We start from the raw sequence: 27,744 nt of genomic DNA, 5'->3' as shown, positions 1-27,744 counted from the left end.
TGATTCCATATGTGTTATTTCATAGTGTTGATTTCTTCACTATTATTCTACAATGTAGAAAATACTAAAAATAAAGAAAAACCTTGAATGAGTAGGTGCGTTCAAACTTTTGACTGGTACTGTATCTCTGTGTGCAGTTTGAACGTAGTTTCTGGAGCCATTGCTAACTAGCGTCAGCGCAATGACGAAGTAGCCGCTGCATGCTGAGGGGCCTACTGACTGTAGTGATACCTTTTATTGTGATGAAAATGCCAACATATAAACCTGCGTGCTGCTGTTGCTAGCCTAGCTCCAACTGTATTTATATATTGCAGTCTATGTGTAATCCAACCTAGTGGACTCACTCATCATACATCATACTCTGTAGTCTTTGGCAGGGTTGTGTGATTGTGTGCACGTTCACTTGTACAGTGGGGCAAAAAAGTATTTAGTCAGCCACCAATTGTGTAAGTTCTCCCACTTAAAAAGATGAGAGAGGCCTGTAATTTTCATCATAGGTACACTTCAACTATGACAGACAAAATGAGAGAAAAAAATCCAGAAAATCACATTGTAGGATTTTTAATGAATTTATTTGCAAATTATGGTGGAAAATAAGTATTTGGTCTCCTACAAACAAGCAAGATTTCTGGCTCTCACAGACCTGTAACTTCTTCTTTAAGAGGCTCCTCTGTCCTCCACTCGTTACCTGTATTAATGGCACCTGTTTGAACTTATTATCAGTATAAAAGACACCTGTCCACAACCTCAAACAGTCACACTCCAAACTCCACTATGGCCAAGACCAAAGAGCTGTCAAAGGACACCAGAAACAAAATTGTAGACCTGCACCAGGCTGGGAAGACTGAATCTGCAATAGGTTAGCAGTTTAGTTTGAAGAAATCAACTGTGGGAGCAATTATTAGGAAATGGAAGACATACAAGACCACTGATAATCTCCCTCGATCTGGGGCTCCACGCAAGATCTCACCCCGTGGGGTCAAAATGATCACAAGAACGGTGAGCAAAAATCCCAGAACCACACGGGGGGACCTAGTGAATGACCTGCAGAGAGCTGGGACCAAAGTAACAAAGCCTACCATCAGTAACACACTACGCCGCCAGGGACTCAAATCCTGCAGTGCCAGACGTGTCCCCCTGCTTAAGCCAGTACATGTCCAGGCCCGTCTGAAGTTTGCTAGAGAGCATTTGGATGATCCAAAAGAAGATTGGGAGAATGTCATATGGTCAGATGAAACCAAAAAAGAACTTTTTGGTAAAAACTCAACTCGTCGTGTTTGGAGGACAAAGAATGCTGAGTTGCATCCAAAGAACACCATACCTACTGTGAAGCATGGGGGTGGAAACATCATGCTTTGGGGTTGTTTTTCTGCAAAGGGACCAGGACGACTGATTCGTGTAAAGGAAAGAATGAATGGGGCCATGTATCGTGAGATTTTGAGTGAAAACCTCCTTCCATCAGCAAGGGTATTGAAGATGAAACGTGGCTGGGTCTTTCAGCATGACAATGATCCCAAACACACCGCCCGGGCAACGAAGGAGTGGCATCGTAAGAAGCATTTCAAGGTCCTGGAGTGGCCTAGCCAGTCTCCAGATCTCAACCCCATAGAAAATCTTTGGAGGGAGTTGAAAGTCCGTGTTGCCCAGCAACAGCCCCAAAACATCACTGCTCTAGAGGAGATCTGCATGGAGGAATGGGCCAAAATACCAGCAACAGTGTCTGAAAACCTTGTGAAGACTTACAGAAAACGTTTGACCTCTGTCATTGCCAACAAAGGGTATATAACAAAGTATTGAGATAAACTTGTGTTATTGACCAAATACTTATTTTCCACCATAATTTGCAAATAAATTCATTAAAAATCCTACAATGTGATTTTCTGGATTTTTTTCCATCATTTTGTCTGTCATAGTTGAAGTGTATCTATGATGAAAATTACAGGCCTCATCTTTTTAAGTGGGGGAACTTGCACAATTGGTGGCTGACTAAATACCCCACTGTATGTGTACATGCAGTTTACTTGTGTGCGTAGATGTAGGCTACGTGTGTGTACGTATGTGTACATGCTGTATGTGGTGTGCGTGTGATGGTTGTGTGTGGAGGCTTGTATATCCAGTCCTAACTACCCAACTCTTGAAATCAATCTGTGCCTTTAACAATAGTTCAAAGTCTGCGTTAAAACAGTTTTCTTTTGGAGGAGAGTGCTGGTGTTTGGAGTTTCAACTTCTGATGACACCGGAGCCTCTTCATCTCTTTAACAAAACCCAGCGTGTGGGATGGAAGGATAATTATTAGCTGTTTTATTCAGAGCCTACATAGCAGCTCCACTCAAAGGGCTACTTTAAATCTCTGTCTATGCCACCACGTACGCAGACACCCACATCGCATTACACACGCCAACTTATATACACACACATTGATACCCACACAAACAAATGCATGTACACACACGCATACACACGTATACATGGACAGACAGACGGACCGACTCATGCGTGCACACACACACACCTCTCTGCACTTTGAATGGGAATGACCTCGCTCTGTCCCTCAGAATGCACCAACCGCCCTCCCTCCCTCCCTCCCTCCCTCCCTCCCTCCCTCCCCTCCCCTCTATCTGTCCCTACATCTGTCCTCCGCGCTGCATTTCAAACACATTTCATCTGGAAACCTTTAAATAGACCTGACCTTTTTGACTGAACACACACCCACTCACCAAATAGATGTTTTGAAGCAATCTGTCTTTCTCAGCGCGGGGCTCTCGCAAACCTGCCAGCTGTCTCACGCCAGTAGATACGGAGACAAATGTCTCCACTTAGGATTGGGTGAGACGTCAGTGAGAGAGGAGGCTGCATCCCGAAAGTTACCCTATTCCCTATTTAGTGCATACATTTTGACCAGGACCATATGGGCACTGGTCAAAAGTAATGCACTATTTAGGGAATAAGGTGCCATTTGTGACGTAACCAGCTGTTCAAAGCCAACTTATTTAGCCTTTGATACACTACATGACCAAATGTATGTGGACACCTACTCGTCAAACATCTCATGGCAAAATCATGGGCATTAATTAATATGGAGTTGGTCCCCCATTGCTGCTATAACAGCCTCCACTCTTCTTGGAATGCTTTCCACTAGATGTTGTAACATTGCTGTTAGGACTTGCTTCCATTCAGCCACGAGTATTCGTGAGGTCGGGCACTGATGTTGGGCGATTAGGCCTGGCTCGCAGTAGGGGTTCCAATTCATCCCAAAGGTATTCGATGTGGTTTGGGTCAGGGCCCTGTGCAGGCCAGTCAAGTTCTTCCACACCGAGCTGACAAACCAATTCAGTATGGTCCTCGCTTTGTGCACAGGGGCATTGTCATGCTGAAACGGGAAAGGTCCTTCCCCATACTGTTGCCACAAGGTAGGAAGTGCAGAATTGTCTGGAATGTCATTGTATGCTGTATCATTCATATTTCCTTCACTGGAACTAAGGGGCCTAGCCCAAACCATGAAAAACAGCCCTAGACCATTATTCCTCCTCCACCAAACTTTACAGTTGTCACTATACCTTGGGGCAGGTAGTGTTCTCTTGGCATCCACCAAACCCAGATTCGTTCGTCGGCCTGCCAGATGGTGAAGTGTGATTCATCACTCCAGAAAATGCATTTCCACTGCTCCACTTTCCACTTTCCACCACTTCAGCCGACCCTTGGCATTGCGCACGGTGATCTTAGGCTTGTGTGCGGTTGCTCGGCCACAAAAACACATTTTATGAAGCTCCTGACAAACAGTTATTGTGTTGATGTTGCTTCCAGAGGCAGTTTGGAACTCGGTAGTCAGTGTTGCAACCTAGGACAGACGTGCTAAGCGCTTCAGCACTCTGCGGTCACTTCTCACTAAAAGACACATGACAGCCCGCTTGGAGTTTGCCAAAAGGCACCTAAAGACTCTCAGACCATGAAAAACAAGATTCTCTGGTCTGATAAAACCAAGATTGAACGCTTTGGCCTGAATGCCAAGGATCACTTCTGGAGGAAACCTGGCACCATCCCTACGGTGAAGCATGGAGGTTGCAGCGGCAGGGACTGGGAGACTAGTCAGAATCAAGGCAAAGATGAATGGAGCAAAGTACAGAGATCCTTGATGACATCCTGCTCCAGAGCGCTCAGAACCTCAGACTGGGGTGAAGGTTCACCATCCAACAGGACAACGACCCTAAGCACACAGCCAAGCCAACGCAGGAGTTGCTTCGGGACAGGTCTCAATGTCCAGCCAGAGCCCGGACTTGAACCCGATCTAACATCTCTGGAGAGATCTGAAAATAGCTGTGCTGCAATGCTCCCCATTCAACCTGACAGAGCCTGAGAGGATCTGAAGAGAAGAATGGTAGAAACTCGCCAAATACAGGTGTGCCAAGCTTGTAGCGTTTTATCCAATAAGACTCAAGGCTGTAATCTCTGCCAAAGGTGCTTCAAAAAAGTACTGAGTGAAGGGTCTGAATATTTATGTAAATGTGATATTTCAGTTTTTTATTTATTTATATAAAATAGCCAAAAAATCTACAAACATGTTTATGCTTTGTCATTATGGGATATTGTGTGTAGATTGATGAGGGGGAAAAAACAATAAGGCTGTAACGTAACAAAATTTGGAAAATGAGTGAATACTTTCCCGGGGGGGAGGGTGTACAGTTGAAGTCGGAAGTTTACATACACTTAGGTTGGAATCATTAAAACTTGTTTTTCAACCACGCCACAAATTTCTTGTTAAAAAACTATAGTTTTGGTATGTCGGTAAGGACATCTACTTTGTGCATGACACAAGTAATTTTTACAACATTTGTTTACAGACAGATTATTTCACGTATAATTCACTGTATCACAATTCCAGTGGGTCAGAAATTTACATACACTAAGTTGACTGTGCCTTTGTGAACAGCTTGGAAAATTCCAGAAAATGATGTCATGGCTTAAGAAGCTTCTGTTAGGCTAATTGACAATTTGAGTCAATTGGAGGTGTACCTATGGATGTATTTTAAGGCCTACCTTCAAACTCAGTGCCTATTTGCTTGACATAATGGAAAAATCAAAAGAAATCAGCCAAGACCTCAGAAAAAGAATTGTAGACATCCACACGTCTGGTTCATCCTTGGGAGCAATTTCCAAACGCCTGAAGGTACCACGTTCATCTGTACAAACAATAGTACGCAAGTATAAACAACATGGGGCCACGCAGCCGTCATACCGCTCAGGAAGGAGACGTGTTCTGTCACCTAGAGATTAACATACTTTGGTGCGAAAGTGCAAATCAGTCATAGAACAACAGCAAAGGACCTTGTGAAGATGCTGCAGGAAACAGGCCCAAAAGTATCTATATCCACAGTAAAACGAGTCCTATATTGACATAACCTGAATGGCCGCTCAGCAAGGAAGAAGCCACTGCTCTAAAAACGCCATAAAAAAGCCAGACTACGGTTTGCAACTGCACACTGTTTAGGTACTCCCACAACATGTTCAAAGCCAGATAATAAGAGTTAACATGTATGTAGTCTTACTTAATACCCCAAACCAGAAACGAACAGAAACAACCCAAAATACCAAACAGCTGCCCATTGAAGAAATACCAGAAACAACCAGAAACTCCTCTAAACAGCTACCCTCAAAATACCAGGAACCTATTAGAAACAACCCCAAAATATCCAAATCAATGTTCATTGGTCGCGTACATAGATTTGCATTTGTTATCTCAGGTGCAGCGAAATGTTTATGTTCCTAGCTCCAGCAGTGCAGTAATATCTAATATCCCCACAGCATGATGCTGCCACCACCATGCTTCACTGTCCTCCAGATGTGACGCTTGGCATCCAGGCCAAATAGTTCAATCTTGGTTTCATCAGACCAGACAATCTTGTCACTCATGGTATGAGAGTCCTTTAGGTTACTTTTGGCAACCTCCAAGAGGGCTGTCGTGTGCCTTTTACTGAGGAGTGGCATCCGTCTGGCCAGTCTACCATAAAGGCCTGATTGGTGGAGTGCTGCAGAGATGGTTGTCCTTCTGGAATGTTCTACCATCTCCACAGAGGAACTCTGGAGCTCTATCACAGTGAACATCGGTTTCTTGGTCACTTCCCTGACCAAGGCCTTTCTTCCCAGATTGCTCAGTTTGGCTGGGTGGCCAGTTCTAGAAAGAATGAGGGAGGCCACTGTGTTCTTGGGGACCTTCAATGCTGCAAAAACTTTATGGTACACTTTATGCTTCGACACAATCTTGTCTCTGAGCTCTACGGACAATTTCTTTAACCTCATGGCTTAGTTTTTGCTCTGACATGCACTGTCAACTGTAGGACCTTAGACGGTTGTGTGCCTTTTTTTTTTACAAATCATGTCCAATCAATTGAATTTCCCACAGGTGTACTCCAATTTGTAGAAACATCTTAAGGATGATCAATGAAAATAGGATGCACCTGAGCTCAGTTTCGAGTTTCATAGCGAAGGGTTTCTGTTTAATTTTTAATACATTTGCAAAATGTAAAAAAAAAAAAAATCATGTTTTCGTGTTGTCATTATGGGGTGTTGTGTGATTGAGGAGGAAATAGTTTATTTAATCCATTTCAGAAGATGGTGTGGTGGGAACAGCTGTGCTCTAAAACGTCTCTGGTGGTCCCAAAGAGATCCCTACAATATTATTCGAAAGAGTTAACCGTGAATTTAAAGTGGATTCAATATACGTTAACGTAGAGGGAAACAGACAATTTACATTGTAAAGGATTGGAACCATTTGTCAATGGGCTTTTCCATGACTGTATTGGATGGGTCACATTATAGTTGAAAAGTTAGGAGCAGGCAAAAACAGTGATTTCCCTTTTGTAATCAAATCAAATCAAATTTTATTTGTCACATGCGCCAAATACAACAGGTGTAGACATTACCGTGAAATACTTACCTACAAGCCCTTAACCCTTAACCAACAATGCAGTTCAAGAAATAGAGAACATATTTACTAAATAAACTAAAGTAAAAACGTAAATGTAACACAATAAAATTACATGGCAATATACAGGGGATACCAGTATCGAGTCAATGTGCGGGGGTACAGGTTAGTCAAGGTAGTTTGCTCATGTAGGTTGGGGTAAAGTGGTTTTGCATAGATAATAAACAGTAAGTATCAGCAGTGTAAAAACAAAGGGGGGGCATTTCTTATAGCTTGTTAAGGAGCCTTTTGGACCTAGACTTGGCGCTCCGGCACCGCTTGCCGTGTGGTAGCAGTGCGAGAACAGTCTATGACTTGGGTGACTGGAGTCTTTGACCAGTTTTTGGGCCTTCCTCTGACACCGCCTAGTATATAGGTCCTGGATGGCAGGAAGCTTGACGCCAGTGATGTTTTGGGCTGTTCGCACTACCCTCTGTAGCGCCTTATGGTCAGATGCCGAGCAGTTGCCATACCAGGCAGTGATGCAACCAGTCAGGATGCTCTGGTGCAGCTGTAGACATTTTTGAGGATCTGGGGACCCATGGCAAATCTTTTCAGGCTCCTGAGGGGGAAAAGGTGTTGTTGTGCCCTCTTCACGACTGTCTTGGTGTGTTTGGACCATAATAGTTTGTTGGTGATGTGGACACCAAGGAAACTCTGGACCCGCTCCGCTACAGCCCTGTCAATGTTAAATGGGGCCAGTTCGGCCCACCTTTTATTGTAGGCCACGATCATCTCCTTTGTCCTGCTCACATTGACAGAGAGGTTGTTGTCTCTGACCTCCTCCCTGTAGACTGTCTCATCATTGTCGGTGATCAGGCCTACCACTGTTGTGTCGTCAGCAAATTTAATGGTGTTGGAGTATTGGTTGGCCACGCAGTCGTGGGTGAACAGGGAGTACAGGAGGGGAATAAGCACGCACCCCTGAGGGGCCCCAGTGTTGAGGATCAGAATGACAGATGTGTTGTTGCCTACCCTTACCACCTGGGGCGGCCCGTCAAGAAGTCCAGAATCCAGTTGCAGAGGGAGGTGTTTAGTCCCAGGGTCCTTAGCTTATTGATGAGCTTTGTGGGCACTATGGTGTTGAACGCTGAGCTGTAGTCAATGAACAGCATTCTCGCATAGGTGTTCCTTTTGTCCAGGTGGGAAAGGGCAGTGTGGAGTGTGATTGAGATTGTCATCTGTTGGGGCTGTATGTGAATTGGAGTGGGTCTAGGGTTTCCGGGATGATTGTGTTGATGTGAGCCATGACCAGCCTTTCAAAGCACTTCATGGCTACCAACGTGAGTGCTACAGGGCGGTAGTCATTTACCTTCGCATTCTTGGGCACAGGGACTATGGTGGTTTGCTTGAAACGTGGGTATTACAGACTTGGTCAGGGAGAGGTTGAAAATGTCAGTGAAGACACTTGCCAGTTGGTCAGCGCATGCTCGCAGTACACGCCATGGTAATCTGTCTGGCCCCGCGGCCTTTTGAATGTTGACCTGTTGCTCACATCGGCTACAGAGTGCGTGATCACACAGTCGTCTGGAACAGCTTGTGCTCTCATACATGCTTTAGTGTTGCTTGCCTCAAAGTGAGCATAAAAGGAATTTAGCTCATCTGGTAGGCTTGCGTCACTGTGCAGCTCACGGCTGGGTTTCCCATTTTATTGTCTGTAATAGTTCGCAAGCCCTGTCACATCGGACGAGCGTAGTAGGATTTAATCTTAGTCCTGTATTGACACTTTGTCCGTTTGATGATTAGTCTGAGGGCATAGCCGGATTTCTTAGAAGCGTCCTGATTAGAGTCGCGCTCCTTGAAAGCGGCAGCTCTAGCTTTTAGCTCTGTGCGGATGTTGCCTGTCATCCATGGCTTCTGGTTGGGATATGTACGTACTGTGGGGACGATGTCGTCAATGCACTTATTGATGAATCTGGTAACTGAGGTGGCATTCTCCTCAATGCCATTGGATGAATCACAGAACATATTACAGTCTGTGCTAGCAAAACGTGCTAGCAAAAAGTCCTGTAACGTAGCATCCGTGTCATCTGATCACGCCCGTATAGATTGAGTCTCTGGTACTTCCTGCTTTAGTTATTGGTTGTAAGCAGGAATCCGGAGGATAGAATTATTGTCAGATTTGCCAAATGGTGTGCGAGGGAGAGCTTTGTATGCGTCTCTGTGTGTGGAGTAAAGGTGGTCGAGAGTTTTTTTCCCTCTGGTTGCACATATGGGCCCTGAGACTGGCACTGGTTGTTTACAAGTAATACACTGAGGTCATCCCAAATCGCTGCAACATTACATTTGCTGTTGAATTTGATGGGGATCTGTGACCACGTCGCCATTGTAGCGCATGGCTGAAAAATGCTGTGGAGGGTGGGTGCCACTGCCATCCCCTGGACAGCACTATTGCTAAATGACTATAAAATTATTAATTCCTGTTCAGCCAATATCGCTAATACTTATGCTTATCTGCATGGACAGCAGTACAGACTTTTCTAAGATAATTGTCTATGCTTAGGTAGACCCCCAGTAGTGTCCTCTGAGACATACTCGTATCTAGAGCACAGTGTGTATTTTCCTATGTGAAACATAACTCTGCTTGCGTCCCGAATGGCACCCTATTCCATATTTAGTGCATTACTTTTAGTGCCGTTTGGGATGCAGGCCTCTGTCAAGACAACTAACAGCACAGCAGCCTCTTCACACGTCCCTGTGTGTATTGGACTCAAGTGCTTTTTTCCCTTCCTTAACCAGGAAGTGAGCTCTCAGCCGTCACTCCACATCAGCTCCTACAGGGACAGGTACAGGGACAGCAGCAGCTCAACTACAGGGATTTGATGGAGGGAATATATTGGGAGGGTGTTGTGCGATGTGTGCCCTATCAAGGCTTGTTTTTAAGTCACTTGGACTGTGTCCCAAATGGCAACCTATTCCCTGCACCGTGCACTACTTTTGCCCAGAGCTCTATGGGCACTGGTTCGAAAGTAGTGCACTATATAGGGAATGGGGTGCCATTTGGCATGCATCCTTGGTGGTGTACGCAGGGCCTAACTGATTACATCCTAACCCCTGGAAGAGGAGGAATGCATTAGAGCTTCCTGGTACTCTGGGATATCTGGGGACGAAGCTCTGCGAATTGCAACTTTTGTCAGCGATCTCCTTAAAGATCCAAATCTGCCTTTATGTTCTGAAAGGGACTGACATTTACATTTACATTTAAGTCATTTAGCAGACGCTCTTATCCAGAGCGACTTACAAATTGGTGCATTCACCTTATGATATCCAGTGGAACAGCCACTTTACAATAGTGCATCTAAATAAAAATTCTATAAAAAGGTTGTAGCTGGGGATTCATACATTGGCTATATGGATGAACTGAGAGATTTTTCCACTGATCTTTTTTCAGATGCAAATGTTGTGTAGATCGTAAGTGTGGGTGCACATTTAAAACTTTCATGGGACAGGCTTCACAAGCTGTTGTGGTCTGAGTAGGCTATGAGGGGATTTGATTATCTGGACAGGGTTATCCTGGTGGAAGAAGTTTGTACCGGGTAAAAAGTGATTGAATTCGTTTTGGAACCGGGCTGCCTCCCGGTGTGAGCCCGGTGCCCCGTTCAAAACCTGCGGCGATGTCGGCTCAAAACAAAAGTGACGTAGCCTAGGCTAGATTTAGCACGTGGAGTAGGATTCTGTGTTCACATGCAAAAGGCATTGCTTTTGATAACAATGATTTATCTGCATTCCCAATGAAGTTTGAAACTTCATAGTTTGTTTGAAAATTCTACCATTTATTTTATAGAAAAGGGATGTACGTTTCTAGACGATGCACCATGCTGCCTTGTTGACAACATGACCTAACCTACATAGCAAGCAACAACAAGACGTGTTGAAGACTAACTGAACTTAGTATGTATGTGTGATTGGCTTTGCGATATCAGAAGATGCTACACAAATTTCTTCCCTAGTTATTTTGTGATGACAACACTTGACTATGAGATGTCAACACTCGCTGGTTCGGGTCCCCCGAGTGGACTGGATGGTGGATATGTCGATGTGCCCACGAGCGGGGCACTTCACCCTGATTGCTCCTGTGTGCTGCTCTGGATGGGAGCTTCTGCTAAATGACTAAGATGTAATGCAAATGTTGAGCGGTTTCACTGCAGGTGGATTGTATGTTTTTTTTTTTAAAATTCATTCAAATATAAACTTCACTGATTCACTTAGCGTCAGTTACATACTTTCATAAATGTCATCAGCCTTATCGTAGGCAGTCAACTTTGACCGTGACTTTGATTTTCCAACTCACCCTCACTCTGCAAGCTCCCACGAGATGAGTCGAATGCTGTAGACTGTGTATAGTTGGAACACATTGGGTGCCGTTTACCTTCAAAGGGTTTCCAAAGCAAAGTGTTATTGACCAGCCCCCCTGCCACCACCCCTCTTTGTTTATCCCCTTGGCAATGGAATTTACACCCCTGATAGAGGGCCCTGGTGTGTCCCAAATGGCACCCTATTTCCTATGTAGTGCAGAAGTACATATCGGGAATAGCCTAGGGACGCAGGCCCCAGGTTGAAATCAATGAAGGCCTTGCCTGGCCTGACCGATCTCTATCGCTCTCTCTCTTTCTCTCTCTGTCTCTCTGTCTCTCTCTGTGTGTGTGTGTGTCCGGAATTTAGTGCTGAGCCTGACACTTTAGGACCAGATCATACGAGCTGTACAGGACGGGGGCCACCGCCACCCCACACATTCTACACAGTCCTGAGAAAGTCAGGGGGGTGAGACTAGGGGGTTATTTGGTGCTTGAAACCCACTACGCCCCTAGAGAATGATCCGCTTGTGTCTACATGTGAGCGGAAGGGGGTGAAAATCCAACGCAATGACCACAGACTGATTCGATAGCCAGGGATGCTAAATTTGTTCCACTCTGTTTTTTCCCCCTCTCTCCTACCTCCATTCCCCACCACTGTTCCCTCTCTCTTCTCCTCTGTTCCTCTCATAGCCATAACCAGAGGACCACGACGTTCCGGCACCCCGTGACGGGACAGGAGTCTCAGGAGAACGTTGGTTTTATCCTCCAAGAACAGTGAGTGACTAATCTACTTTTATCTACCCTTTGTGCGATGAGAACTTTTGGGTCTCAGAATATCGCTGGAATGCTAGTTGGTAATGGTCAGTAACAGACCTGTGGCCTCTCAGGAATGTCAATGGCATACATCTATTTGTAACTACGAGTGTGCAAACCTAAAACGCAGCCTATGCCGAGCTTAAGTATCTGTATTCATTCAGCGTCTCAGACAAATATCAATCTTCAAAGTAAATCCAACTGTGTATTATTTCAAGACTGTAGATAGGAGCCTAAGAATTGTGGCGATGGCCAGATATGTCAAGGTATATGGAGCAGGGAAACAATCTATGGATTAATGGAATAGTGGTAAAAGCCAGTACTGTTGGGAAAGCTGACATTTGGGAAAGTTGGCTTTGTTGGATTATAGATATGTAGTTGTTGTTTGGTGTATACAGCATTGGGGGTGAAGTTAAAGGCAAAGCCAGTGTTGTTTAGAAACTGAGATTATGGAACAGAGTGGTACATTAACCCAAATAGGATGTTCTTTCTCTCAGTCCCTTTATGGATCATCAAGGTTGGAAGGGTGGACCATTTGCCCTCTCAAATGTCCAGAGCCTGGTCTCCAGATTCCACTTACCCTTAGCTGGCCTCTACCAGGCCATCTTAACCCTGACTGTGTGAACCAAATGGCACACTGTCAGTACAGCTATGATTTACCACCCTAACTGCTCATGAGTTGTGACCTACAAACTCTGGTATATAAGTCTAGTGTTATAGGCGCATGATCTGCACATCTTGAAACCCCCTTAAAATCTGCCAGATTTAGAGTTTAGCTCCGAGTACTGGTGTGGGATGACACAACGCAGCGCATCTGTCCATCTCTTGCTCTAATTTCTCTTTCTCTCTTTGCGTTCTTCTGTCTTCTCTTTTTTTGTTGCTCTGCCCTCAGAAATTGTGTGCAAGGAGATTCTGAAAAAAATGACCAGGTTTTTCTTAATTCCTGGTTGCATCATTCCCAGATGGAAGATACCCTCCCAGCTTATCCCCTCCAGATTCTGGGAATCCTCCGACCAGGATTTCTGAAAAACCTGTGAACTTTGGGAAAGGAGACTAGCACCATTGGTAGAACCTTGTAGTTGGTTTTACTGAAGATTTTCTATTATATTGACAAGATAGTCAAGTGACCGCTCTAACAAGTAGCGTAAGTAGCGTAGCGTAATGGTTAGAGCGTAATGGTTAGAGCGTTGGACTAGTAACCGGAAGGTTGCAAGATCCCCAAGCTGGCAAGGTAAAAATCTGTCGTTCTGCCACTGAATAAGGCAGTTAACCCGCAGTTCCTAAGCCGTCATTGAAAATAAGAATTTGTTCTTAAATGACTTGACTAGTTAAATAAAGGTAAAATAAATAAAATAAAACTTCTATTCGATCAAATAAGCCTCACATAGAAAATTTGACACTCTCATTGACCTCTACAAATATTCCTAATTTCATGGTCTTATTTTTTTGGGACAGATTTTGGACAGAGTAAACTCTCTCTCTTTGCCTCTTTCTCTCTGGTTGTTGCTTGTCAGAAGTCTTCACTCTTCCTGTGATCTAACCTTAAATGGGGGACCAAAGATGAGTGAATTTAGACTACCTTTGGTTAGAACAAAGTGCCAGTTTTCCCCCTCCTGTGTCAGGGTCCAACACTTTGGCCCAAGATGACACAGATTGTAAATGTTGTGCACAGTCATTCCGTGAAAAAGATTTTGGATTTTGTTTTCAACACAAAACTACAGTGACAAGCATGAGTTCATACAGAACTTTCTTATTTCTTGAATTTCTCATTGCATCTACACACTGCATTGGCTGCAAATAACACGGACACCACACACTCACCAACGTAGAGCTCTGTTCTCTATCTCTACCTCGCTCCATATCTCTCTCCAATCTGTCTCACGTTCTCTCTCTGGTAGTCGCTCCATCTCGCTCGTTCCCTCTTTCTCCCTCTCTCGGATCTAGCTCACTCTTGCTCTCTCCTGTGTCTGGCAGATAACAGGAGAGCACATTCCCCTGCTATGTTCTGATGGATCCGTCTCATTAACGGGTACAGTATGTGGGCGTGGAGGCCCATTTGAGCCGCGCAGATAATGTGTCACGGCCACTCAGCATGCACACTCTCTAGTACTGCATACAGAAGGAACAGGCCAGAGGTGTGTGTGTGTTTGTGTCAGTGGGTGCGTTGTGTAATGAGTCTCAGTGCAGCTGCAGCCTTGAAAACGTTTCGGGGAACTAGGCAAGCTATAATGCCGCAGCCATGAGAATTGTGGGATACAATGTAGCCTAGCACTACCTGTAGTTTGGTGAGCGATTTACAATCAGTGCATTCAACAAAAGTAGGTAAAACTACCACATAGATCACAGGCGTTGCTCTGTCTTGCTCTATACTAGGGCTAGTCCAGGATTTCCGTCAGGAAAATGTGGCGCCGGACAATGTGACCGGGAAGATTTTAATTTGCCGGCTATTTCAGAAATGTATTGGACCTCTATATACAGTGGGTGCACAACCCGTTAGGGTGACCACCCACAGTGCTCAGAATGACATATCACATTTAGATTATGGTAATTCATTTTAACAGAACATGCAACTCGTGTAATGAAGCAGCCAATAAAACAACATTTTCAAACATTTGCTAAAATATAATTCCCAGGGAAACACCATTCTAAACAGAGCACCTGATAGCAGGTGACAGAGATGAAAATCTCTGTTAGAAAGAGGGGAACTCTAAAGATGCAACTACTAGGATGGGTTGCTAATATGACCCGGACTGTTCCTTTGGCTTCTGGACAACGAAAGATAGTTGATATGAAAGCTAATAGAGCAGGAGAGAAATCCTGATTTCAATGGCATACGAGGAAGTCTTTATGAAATAATTGCCTCCACGTTTCTATGGTCGGCTTTGCTGTCGGCTACTTTGAATCAATATGATGTAAAACGTTCAGTTTTCAAATAATTAAGCACAGTATATGTATTCAAAATGCGTACTGCCTCCAGCTCACACTGCAAAGTGGTGGGTGACAAGCTGATAGCCTTCCCTACCGTCGCCTATGCACTTGAATGACGAATGGGAGGCGAGCTTCAATTACCATTTCAGAAATAAAAATAGTAGCGATTTAAGATACGACTGTGGCCGTATCTTGCTACTGCACGTAAAGCCGGCAGACAGTCATCGAGGCATTCAGGGACTGTTTGATTGAATGTGAGAATGGGCAAAACGAGTGACCTAAGCAACTTTGAGCGTGGTTTGATCGTCGGTGCCAGGCGCTGGTTCCAGTGTCTCAGAAACGGCCGGCCTCCTGGGCTTTTCACCCACGACAGTGTCTAGGGTTTACTGAGAATGGTGCGACAAACAAAACATCCAGTCAGCGGCAGTCCTGTGGGAGGAAACAGCTCGATGATGAGAGGTCGAAGGAGAATGGCAAGAATCATGCAAGCTTATAGGCGGGCCACAAACAATGGCACAGTACAACAGTGGTGTGCTGAACATCATCTTGGAATGTACAACTCGTCGATCCTCGTCACGGATGGGCTATTGCAGCAAACGACCACACCGGGTTTCACTCCTATCAACTAAAAACAAGAAGAAGCGCTCCAGTGGGAACGCAATCACCAACACTGGACAATTGAGGAGTGGAAAAACATTGCTTGGTCCGACGAATCCCAGTTCCTGTTGCGTAATGCTGATGGCAGTCAGTATTGGGTGTAAGCAGCATGAGTCCATGGCCCCATCCTGCCTGGCGTCAACGGTACAGGCTGGTGGCGGTGGTGTAATGGTGTGGGGAATGTTTTCCTGGCACACGTTAGGTCCCTTGATACCAATTGACCAACGTTTCCCTGCCTCGAATAATTCAGGCTGTTCTGGAGGCAAACGGGGGTCCGACTCTGTACTAATAAACTGAGTGTAAAAGATGACAGCACAGACCCACAACATTTTAGGCTTTTTTCAATATGATGTGGAGGCTGCTGATGAAGTGCAAATTACTTCATATAAGACATTCAAATCTGGACCTCGAAGCCGGTTCCACTGCTGATTTTTAACTCCTCCCCTCTAATCAAGGACTGATTTAGACCTGGGACGCCAGGTGTGTGCAATTAATCAGGTAGAAGAACAGAAAACCAGCAGGGATCTTGACCTCTGCTCTGGGCTCAGACGCCTGGTATAGTCTTTAGATCACATATCCTTGTTCCAGCACTGCTTTGATAGAGGCACCACCTAACAGATCACCATCAAAGCCGAGTTGAAACCTCATCTAAGGTCTTATAATATTGCCTTGGGGAGACTGGCGTCTAAAGGGAGACTGGCGTCTAAAGGGAGACTGGCTGGGCCTCTCAGACCCAGGAGTGGCTAAAGTGTCTAGGCTTCACACCTTATAAGAGCCCACACGTTTTCGCCTCTTATTTTTATATCAGGCTGGATTGGCGTCTCGCGTCGGTGTCCGGTCTGTCTGCCTGCCTGACTGCCTACCTGCTTGTCCGTCTGTCTGCAACTTATTCTCTCTTTTTCAATCAGTCTATTACTCCTCTCTCTCCGTATCTCAAACAGTTATTTGCTGATTCTTAACTGCTCTCTCTCTCTCTCTCTCTCCCCCCTCATTGCTATGGTATCTGGTGATGATGGGCAAAGCTACGCTAGCAATGTGATGACTCGCTCACAAGAGGGATCGCTGACCCGCCGGGCAGGGCAATGCTTTTGTTGACTGTCGCCATGGCAGCGACAGGGTGGATTTCAAACACCTGGACCACAGGCAGACAGGGAATGGGGAGGGAGAGCAATGAGTGTTTCCACCTCCACAAGGCCTCACGCTGAGTATTTATACACACGCTTGCTCTCTGGATAGATCAGGAATGGGGTCGTGGATGACTTTTATGTGGCGATATTGTGGCACTCCAGAACCAAAGAGGCATTTTGAAGCAGTTTGTTGTCTCCTTTTAATGTGATGTTCCTTCTATACCTTCCCCTAAACTACTCTGTACAGCAGGGGTGTCAAACTCATTCCATGGAGGGCCTAGTGTCTGCAGGTTTTTGGGTTTTCCTTTCAATTAAGCCCTAGACAACCAGGTGTGGGGAGTTCCTAACTAATTAGTGATGTTAATTCATCAATCAAGTACAAGGGAGGAGCGAAAACCCGCAGACACTCGGCCCTCCGTGGAATGAGTTTGACACCTGTGCTGTACAGTATCTAGGCCTAACATCACGTCCCCAAACACACCAGATTATATATTTTTTAATTGCCACTGTCTATCCTAATGACGTCCCCTGTTTGGGTGCACTACACTACACTACAAACGTGACCACAGTGCATTTCTCCTCGCTGCACGTCAGTCTGCCCCTGAAGGGGGGCGGCAATGAGAGCCAAAGCCGAGGCCCCTATAGCTGGTTATCATTTTCTATATTTGAAATGCACCCTGGTAACTGTCGTTTCCACTAGCCATTCTGGACTTTGCTAAATAACCAGCTAACGAATTCAAAGAAGGTTTTGGAGGAAATGACAACACCTTAGGGAAGTTGAAAATAAGCTAAAGCCTGTGGGAAAGAATATCCCTTCAAGTCCCTTATTCCAGGGTGACAACTCTCAGGAGGCCCATAGTGATGATAATAACCAATGTGCTGAAAAGCTGGCTGTCGCTGCCTAGATTGCCTGGCAGAATGCCTTTCGTAAGTGCCAGTCCTTGGCTGTGTCCCAAATGGCACCCTATTCCCTATGGCACTACTTTTGACCAGAGCCCATAGGGTTAGGGTAAAGGTTAGGGCTCTGCTCAAAAGTAGTGCACTAGGGTGCCGTTGGGGATGCGCACCCCTTAAGTGTTTTCTTCCCCTCATGACGACAAAGTAAATGTCTGAGTCAGAGATGGAGAGGCGAGATCTGCGTTACCAGGTTTCTGTACAGCGAAGCGCTGAGGAATTCTGTGTGTGCAGATGTATAGATTTGACTATTTGTTTCTTGTGTTTATGGAAATGAAGGGTTACGTGAGTCTCCTTGTGCATTTGTAGGTTTAGTTTCAGTGATTATATTAGTTTCTGTTTCACATCGCATAATGAAGTCGTATTTTCCTTTTATTTTATTTGTTTTGCCTCCATTTCAGTCACTATTATTGATTGAGCCTTTAGTTTTTAACACTTATCTTCTAGTTTTAGTAGCTTCAAAGGTTTTGCTTGATTGTTCATCTAAGGCAGTGGTATTCAAACTGTTTTAGGGGCCCCATTTTTTCCCTCCAGAATTTCTGGCGACCCCACACAACCCCACCACAAATCTAATGACACAACCTTAAAATGGCAACATTTAGATTTTTACATAAACACAATTTTGAATTCATTGTATTTTAATCTCTTATCAATTTTTTTTTTTTTTTTAAATGAATACCACTGATCTAAGGCTAAGCTATAATAATATTGTCTTTTAGGTCATAATGAATAAGATTGTATGGACCGATTCTAGATCAGCACTCCTACTCAAAGACGCTTTGTGGATAGGGGCCCAGAGCGCAGTACATTGTGGGAGGAGGTGAGGATTTCTCTCAGGTGATGGCCTAGTTGGCTAGCCGCCCACAACCTCGCATCACTTCCTGACAGATGAGTTGGCTCTATCCATATCCTATGAGAGACACCCCAGAGGAGTGTCTGTGCGTCTGTCTATAACATGAGCTGGTCAGTATGTGTAGGGAATCCTTTCTAATGCCGCTTTTTTGAAAGGTATCACGTAGTAGAACTGCAGAAGTGTTGCTCTCCACTTTCTGGGGGACCGAGTTTTGAAATCAGTGGAATTGGACTATGATAGCTAAGGAGATGGAGAAAATGATGGCGTTTGATTGCAAAATGCAGAGGGATTCGAAAAGAGAACACACAGAAGGCTGTTGTATAAAACACCTGTCTCCGGATTATATCTTCAAACTAAGGGCAACCGTGACAGAGAGGGAGAAGCGTATACGGTAAGATAATCTTGCTAGCTACCTTTTCAGATATTACTCATTTTTTATTTTGTCAGAAAGTCGTTTTCATTTCAAGTTAAAGTGTACTGTTAGCTCGCTAGCTAACGTTACGTGTCTGTGTAGTAATATTATTCATATCTCAGAGCCATTTGCATTGCTAGTTATAGCCTAATGTTAGGTAGCTAACATTGAACCTGGTTTGTTAGCTACCTGCAGATTCATGCAGGGTAGTAACATTATGAGTTGGGATTATGGTTCATTGTTTAGCTAGCTATCTAGCTACATGTCTTAGAGACTCTACTATGCAAGTAAACATTTCAATAGACTGTTCATGATGTCACTACGACAACTGTTGATAGACGTAGCTGGTAAATATCATATCGCTCTGGCTATCTACTCCGATTTCAGAGCTCTCTCGTCTGTGTGCCAGAGTGCAGAATAACTGACAAATTTGCGAACGCTCAACACCCGTTGAATATGGCCGGTGTCAGGAAACGTTGGCAAAAAAGCGTAATTAAATTGTTGCCAGCAGTACAATTAGTCACCAATGCATAAAAACAGCCTAAACAGCTCTGCTAGGGAATGTAAAATGGTCAGAGTGAGCTGTTCTCTCATTTGTGTCTGGAAGTAGCTAGCCAACATTAGCCAATTAGCTTGGGTGCTTGACTGCTGTTTACAATCTGACAACGCTCTGAGTTTACAAACGCCCAGAGCACACTCTGGCACTCCAGATTGAATGTACTAACATACCCGTAGTATACACCAGCCTTCAGTCTTGAACTCTTTGGTTGTTTAGTGCATGACCTCACATGTGAATCCTTAGAGATGGGTGGGGCTAAAGCTTAAGAGGGTGTGAACGATGCTGAATGGGTGTAGACAGATGAAGAGCTCTCCAGTTGGTACCAAAACATGCAAAGGACATTTCCGCAAATGTGAAGTTTATCAACGTTCAAAGCATAATTATGATATACCATTTTCTAGCTCGGAGTCTACTTTTATCCAATGTAAAAAAAAAAAAAAAAAAAAAAAAAAACACAATTTCAAATTTTGCTACATAAGATCGAGCCGTTCCGTCACATATCTGGAAATCCTTGTGATTTAGTTTCTTTATTGAGAAACGGTGTGTGTGCTTTGCTCTGAAACACTCCACTATAGAGATCTAGCCAAATTACCTATTAGTCCTTGGAGCATGCACACACACGCACGCACGCACGCACGCACGCACGCACGCACGCACACAAATCCACAGCAGTGCACCCTCATTCCTGCCCTCGAACATCCGACAGCTACTACTGCGCTCTGGAATGGACAGAGCGACAGATCACATTAACAATGGCTGGACACAGACATGGTCGGCCAACACTGGAATCACTTGGAGCTCATTTCCAATTCATACAATGTAAATCTCACAGTACAGCGTGGGCAAGAGAGGGAGAAAGAGGGAGAAAAATGTTGGAGCTCTGTCAATCAGGTTCTTGGTCACCTCCCTGACCAAGGCCCTTGCTCAGTTAGGCAGGACTGCCAGCTCTAGGTAGAGTCTTGGTGGTTCCAAACTTCTTCCATTTAAGAATGATGGAGGCCACTGTGTTCTTGGGGACCTTCAATGCTGCAGACATTTTTTAGTACACTTCTTCAATGCTGCAGACATTTTTTACTACACTTCTGTGCCTCGACACAATCCTGTCTCAGGGCCCTACGGACAATTCCTTCGACCTCATGGCTTGGTTTTTGCTCTGACATGCACTTTCAACTGTGGGACCTTATATAGACAGGTGTGTGCCTTTCCAAATCATGTCCAATCATTTGAGTTTACCACAGGTGGACTCCAATACAGTTGTAGAAACTTCTGACCCACTGGAATTGTGATACAGTGAATTATAAGTGAAATAATCTGTAAACAATTGTTGGAAAAATGACTTGTGTCATGCACAAAGTAGATGTCCTAACTGACTTGCCAAAACTATAGATGGTTAACAAGACATTTGTGGAGAGGTTGAAAAACGAGTTTTAATGACTCGCACCTAAGTGTATGTAAACTTCCGTCTTCAACTGTATACAGTAGCAAAAATGGCTACTAACCTGTTTTCACTTTGTTATTATGGGGTATTGTGTGCAGATTGCTGAATTAAAAAAAAAATTTTTTTTTTTAGAATAAGGTAACAAAATGTGGAAAAAGTGAAGGGGTCTGAATACTTTCCGAATGAACTATGTATTGGATAATGGCTTTTTTGGGCTTGGGCCCATTCAATTGCATTAATGTAGGGCTCATAAAATGTATTTAATATAGGGCTCATTAGGCTCAGGTAGTATCAGGTTTGAATTTTCATGCTGATCAAAGCTCTAATAAAATCCAGACATTTATTTGCTTTGTAATGCTTTTGAATGACACTTCTGGTTTTGTCGGGAAATACCAGGTTACCCGGGAGAAAAGGGATTTATTCTCAGCATGGAACCTTTGTAAAATACTGGAAAAATATTAAATCATAGCGTGAACTAGATTTGTGGCGTTTGATGAATTGCACTGCCCCGTGGGTAACCTTTGTGTTGGGAGCGGCAATTTATACTTTCGACTTCAATTGAACTTCCACTCCTGTCCACACAGGGGTCCGCATTTGCACACCTCCCGTGAAAAGTGTCCTGTGGATGCAGAGATTTCGGAGTCCGTGGGGACATGTGCAGATTGCATCTTTTTGTTTAAGCGAACCTAGCGGACGAAGCGGAAGGTGTAAATTAGGTGTAAGGGTAGAGGACCCCCGTCAGAGAGGACAATGAAGAACCTTTTAGATTGATTCCTTTCTGATGAAGTCAACCTGTGCTCTGACTTTTAGTAATAATGATACATTATTCGGCATGCCCATATATTTATTGATATTGAGTGCAAGGATTGCTAACCTGGGCCTGTTCATAAAGCGTCTCAGATCAGGTCCCCTCCTGTCCATGTAAACTTATTCATTATGGCCTAAAAGGCGAAACTGATCCTAGATATCAGCACTTGTTAGGAACATGGGCCCTGAGGCTTGAAAGAGAGCTGTTCTGGTGAAAGTGCAGACAAAAGGGCTCATCTCCACAGAACACCATTCTGTCCTTGGCCTCCAGGGTGTGTGCTCAGTCAACGGAGTCGTGTGTGTGTGTGGAGTCGCATCCTCTACCGGGTGTCTCAATGACACTCTGTGTACACACACACACACACACACACACACACACACACACACACACACACACACACACACACACACACACACACACACACACACACACACACACACACACACACACACACACACACACCCAGTTTGTCTCTCTGAAGGTGTCTTAATAGACACACACCCGGTCATGTCTGCTCTGTGTGACCCTGTGCTGCTGTCTCTGTTTCTCACCAGGCCCGGCGGCCGCATGTCAAACCCCCAGCAAGCCGACCTGCGGCCCTCCAGCACCATCAGCGAGGCTTCCACCGCCGTCACCACCTCCACCGTGGACACCACCTCGGGGTCAAAGGTCAGTCCCAAAACCTTATTGATTTATTCTCTCCCAATCCTCTCAAATTTGACATGACGTTTTGAAATGACGTTATCTTTTTGAAGCACGAACGATACGGAGCATTTCTGTTTCTGTTTCTGTCCTGGCCTTCCTGTATTATACCTATGCTAAAAAATGTATTCTACTGAGCCATTTACTTGTCTTTAATTATGTCTTATTGTAGCATTGCCAAGAAGGAACGCGTAAATAAGCATTTCGCTGTACGATGTATACCATGTCTATCCCGTATATATTACGAAAGCCTTGTCTATCGACGATGATTGACTGCCGTTGTTGATGGTGACGACATCGTGACGTGACAGACGATGGATGGTTTAGTCTATATGAACTTGACTGGCGCCGCACAGTAAAGAACGGAGTCTCTTAAAATAACGTGGTTATCCTAACTGACCTAAGACAGAGAATTTTATTTTTATTCCTGATTAAATGTCAGGAATTGTGAAAAACTGAGTTCAAATGTATTTGGCTAAGGTGTATGTAAACTTCCGACTTCAACTGTATATCCTCTATAACTATGGCAGTAAAACTAGTTTAGTTTACCTTTTTAGGTACAACTTACACATCTTTAAGTTGTACCTAAAAAGTTGTTTATCTACTGTATGGCAGTGGATAAAAATTAGCTGGCTGTGGCAAGCTACTCACCATCAAACCACAATGCCTAATCTCTCTCACATTGTGACCTAGGGCTGAATAATGTTCAACCAGCAGCTCGTAGAGCGCCCTCTTCAGGAAACCATTGAATTTTATTTATTTTTTATGACTGCAAATGAGGATACGTATTTGTTTATTTTATGTACCAGTCAAAAGTTTGGACACACCTACTCAATCCAGTGTTTATCTTCTTTTTTTCTTTTCTTTTTTTTTTTTTTCAATTTTCTACATTGTAGAATAATTAAGACATCACAACTAAGAAATAACACATATGGAATCATGTAGTAAAAAAAGTGTTAAAGATATCAAAATATATTTTAGATTCTTCAAAGTCGCCACCCTTTGCCTTGACAGATTTGCACACGCTTGGCATTCTCTCAACCAGCTTCACCTGGAATGTTTTTCCAACCGTCCTCAAGGAGTTCCCACATATGCTGAGCCCTTGTAAGCTGCTTTTCCTTCACTCTGCGGTCCAACTCATCCCAAACCATCTCAATTCGGTTGAGGTTGGGTGATTTGTGGAGGCCAGGTTATCTAATGCAGCACTCCATCACTCCCCTTCTTGGTCAAATAGCCCTTACACAGCCTGGAGGTGCGCAAACCAGATGGGGTGGCATATCGTAGCAGGATGCTGTGGTAGCCATGCTGGTTAATTGTGCCTTCAATTCTAAATAAATCACAGACATTGTCACCAGCACACCTCCTCCTCCATGCTTCACGGTAGGAACCACACATGCAGAGATCATCCGTTCACCTACTCTGCGTCTCACAAAGACACGGCGGTTGGAACCAGAAATCTCAAATTTGGAATCATCAGACCAAAGGACAGATTTCCACCAATCTAATGTCCATTGCTCGTGTTTCTTGGCAAGTCTCTTCTTCTTATTGGTGTCTTTTAGTAATAATTTCATTGCAGCAATTCGACCATGAAGGCCTGATTCACGCAGTCTCCTCTGAACAGTTGATGTTGATGTGTCTGTTACTTTATCTCTGTGAAGCATTTATTTGGGCTGCAATTTCTGAGGCTGGTAACTCGAATGAACGTATCCTCTGCAGCAGAGGAAACTCTGGGTCTTCCTTTCTCGTGGCGGTTCTCATGAGAGTCAGTTTCATCATAGCGCTTGATGGTTTTTGCGACCTCACTTGAAGAAACTTTCAAAGTTCTTGAAATGTTCCCTATTGACTGAACTTCATGTCTTAAAGTAATAATGGACTGTTTTTTCTCTTTGCTTATTTGAGCTGTTCTTGCCATAATATGGACTTGGTCTTTTACCAAATAGGAATATCTTCTGTATACCACCCCTACCTTGTCACAACGCAACTGATTGGCTCAAACACATTAAGAAGGAAAGAAATTCCACACATTAATTTTTAGCAAGGCATACCTGTTAATTGAAATGCATTCCAGGTGACTACCTCATGAAGCTGGTTGAGATAATGCCAAGAGTGTGCAAAGCTGTCAAGGCAAAGGGTGGCTACTTTGAAGAATCTCAAATATATTTTGATTTGTTAAACACTTTTTTGGTTATTACAAGATTCCATATGTGTTATTTCATAGTTTTGATGTCTTCGCTATTATTCTACAAATGTAGAAAATAGTCCAAATACAGAAAAACCCTTGAATGAGTAGGTGTGTCCAAACTTTTGACCGACACTGTATATAATATCGGCTCTTTATCTGTGTAATAAAGACCGATACAAATATTTCTGTGAATGGCTAATATCTGCCGACAGTATTGGTCAACCGATTTATCGGTCGGGGACTATTTATAGGGAAAAGTAATTAACGACTGGCATTAGGCGATGATGAATGGCTAGGGGGGCTGCTCTCACACACCTTTGACCAAGCCTCCATTAAAAGCCACCAGACAGTGGAGAGGAGGGGGGCTTCTGTCTGCCCGTAGGAGGCTGGATTAATTAATGTCGCAGACCTCCGAGGGGGAAAGTTAGACGTGTGGATCTGACGGAATTAGACGGGGACTGTGTGTTTATGGAATTGTGCAGGTTGAGGGTGAATGTGACAGGGCAAGAGTGTGTGTGTGTGTGTGTGTGTGTGTGCGTTTTGTGTGTGTCAAGTGTAAAATATGTGCCTGTTTGTGTGTCAGGTGTCTGACGAATGACAAGTTGTGTGTGGCTCAACATAACAAGCTCGGGGCCGTCTCTCCAGGCTCTACTGTGACCCCGGCAGAACAGTCAAGCCCATTTCAAGCCGCAGGTGGGATACACCTGATCCTCACCCCCCCGCCCCATTTATAGCTTGAAAGGCGATTTACTACCTAACTTTCATTTTGAAGACTGGTCTTAGTGGCATTCCTTCCCCATATTCCTTTAAGGCTTTTGCGTAAAGCCAAGAGAACAGGCTACTGTAGCATTAGCATGAAATGAGCTCTCGCTCATTCCTTTCTCTCGCTCTCTCGCTCTCTCTCTTTTGCTCCATATCTCCCTCTCTTTGGCAGAGGATGGGAGAGCACACACACACACACTGCTTCTATTTCTTAGGCACACACACACACACACACCACTAAACAGAGGTAAATCATGTCCACCACATCAACAGGTGGACCCAGACTATGATTGAATGTGGCACACAGGGAGAGGATCGGGCATCCATCACACTGGGGCTCATCAGTTACCATGATGAGAGACCACAGCTTTTCGCCACCGTAACCCTATTCCCTTTATAGTGCAGTACAAAAGTAGTGCACTGTATAGAGGATAGGGTGCCATTTGGGATGCAACCCAGGTGATCCCACCCATTCCCCACCCCCTCCCTCCATAAGGGATCAAGCAATATCCTTTGCTTTACTGATGAACATCAGCACTAAACCGCTGCATCAGTTTCCAGAAGCATGAGTCATGCTTTTCCTCTGTGTGTGTGCTGTTACGACATTAAGACAACAACAACAACAACAACAAATCGGTGAGCTAGAACAGGTATTCATTACACTTTTGTTTCGTCGCTCGCATTCCTGAAAATAAGCACCAATGTGTCTGTGCCAGACGGTTCCCATATGCTGTTGTCAAAGGGATGGTTCCCAATTCTTTGTCAAAGAGATTTCTTCTCTTCAAACTCTTCAAGGCAGTGTGACGGTATTGTCACCACATAGTAAATTGCAGACACATACATACTGAAACAGACTGCAAAGAGTATGTAGCGTGTACGGTGCATTTGGGAAAAGTATTCAGACCCCTTCCTTTCCCCCCCATTTTGTTACGTTACAGCCTTATTCTAAAATGTATTTTTTTTAAATAAAAAAAATCTCATTAATCTACACACAATACCACATAATGACCTAGCGAAACAGGTTTTCAGAAATACCTTATTTACATAAGTATTCAGACCCTTTACCATGAGACTCGAAATTGAGCTCAGGTGCATCCTGTTTCCATTGATCATCCTTGAGATGTTTCTACAACTTGATTGTAGTCCGCCTGTGGTCAATTCAATGGAGTTGATTTGGAAAGGCACACGCAAAAATTCTTTAAAAAAAAGAGAAAACATTCACTTAATGGCATCAACACAAACACGCATGTTAAACACGCATGGACATGATTTGGAAAGGCACACACCTGTCTATATAAGGTTCCACAGTTGACAGTGCATGTCAGAGCAAAAACCAAGCCATGAGGTCGAAGGAATTGTCCGTAGAGCTCCGAGACAGGATTGTGTCGAGGCACAGATCTGGAGAAGGGTACCAAAACATTTCTGCAGCATTGACTGTCCCCAAGTGGCCTCCATCATTCTTAAATGGAAAAAGTTTGGAACCACCAAGACTCTTCCTAGAGCTGGCTGCCCAGCCAAACTGAGCAATCGAGGGAGAAGGGCCTTGATCAAGGAGGTGACCAAGAACCCAATGGTCACTCTGACAGAGCTTTAGAGTTCCTCTGTGGAGATGGGAGAACCTTCCAGAAGGACAACCGTCTCTGCAGCACTACACCAATCAGGCTTTTATGGTAGAGTGGCTAGATGGAAGCCACTCCTCAGTAAAAAGCACATGACAGCCCACTTGGAGTTTACCAAAAGGCTCCTGAAGGACTCGCAGACCATGAGAAACAAGATTCTCTGGTCTGATGAAACCAAGATTGAACTATTTGGCCTGAATGCCAAGCATCATGTCTGGAGAGAACCTGGTGCCAACCCTACAGTGAAGCATGTTGGTGGCAGCATCATGCTGTGGGGATGTTTTTCAGCAGCAGGGACTGGGAGACTAGTCAGGATCGAGGGAAAGATGAACAGAGCAAAGTACAGAGATCCTTAATGAAAACCTGCTGCAGAGCGCTCAGGACCTCACTGGGACAAAGGTTCACCTTCCAACAGGACAAGGACCCTAAGCACACAGCCAAGACCACGCAAGAGTGGCTTCGGGACAAGTCTCTGAGTCTCTGTCCTTGAGTGGCCCAGGCAGAGCCCGGACTTGAACCCGATCCAACCTCTTCTGGAGAGACCTGAAAATATCTGTGTAGCGACGCTTCCCATCCAACCTGAAGGAGCTTGAGAGGATCTGCAGATAAGAATGGGAGAAACTCCCCAAATACAGGTGTGCCAAGCTTGTAGCGTCATACATAAGAAAACTCAAGGC

General features: G+C 44.4%; 1 protein-coding gene across 21 annotated transcripts in view; it reads left to right on the top strand.

Moving 5' to 3' along the window:
* LOC129862751 (pleckstrin homology domain-containing family A member 7-like) overlaps nucleotides 1-27,744 on the top strand; it is a 167,434-nt gene that overhangs the window by 74,444 nt on the left and 65,246 nt on the right. For all 21 annotated transcript variants that reach the window (XM_055934680.1, XM_055934685.1, XM_055934684.1 and 18 more), the window contains 2 exons: nucleotides 11,944-12,027; nucleotides 22,357-22,471. In XM_055934680.1, coding sequence (XP_055790655.1) covers nucleotides 11,944-12,027; nucleotides 22,357-22,471 — 199 coding nt within the window. The remainder of the gene's footprint in view (nucleotides 1-11,943; nucleotides 12,028-22,356; nucleotides 22,472-27,744) is intronic.

Source organism: Salvelinus fontinalis, chromosome 9 (genome assembly GCF_029448725.1).
Source record: "Salvelinus fontinalis isolate EN_2023a chromosome 9, ASM2944872v1, whole genome shotgun sequence".
Classification (NCBI taxonomy): domain Eukaryota; kingdom Metazoa; phylum Chordata; class Actinopteri; order Salmoniformes; family Salmonidae; genus Salvelinus; species Salvelinus fontinalis.
The sequence above is the reverse complement of the archived record's forward strand: the minus strand, read 5'-3'. Positions and strand labels throughout refer to the sequence as shown.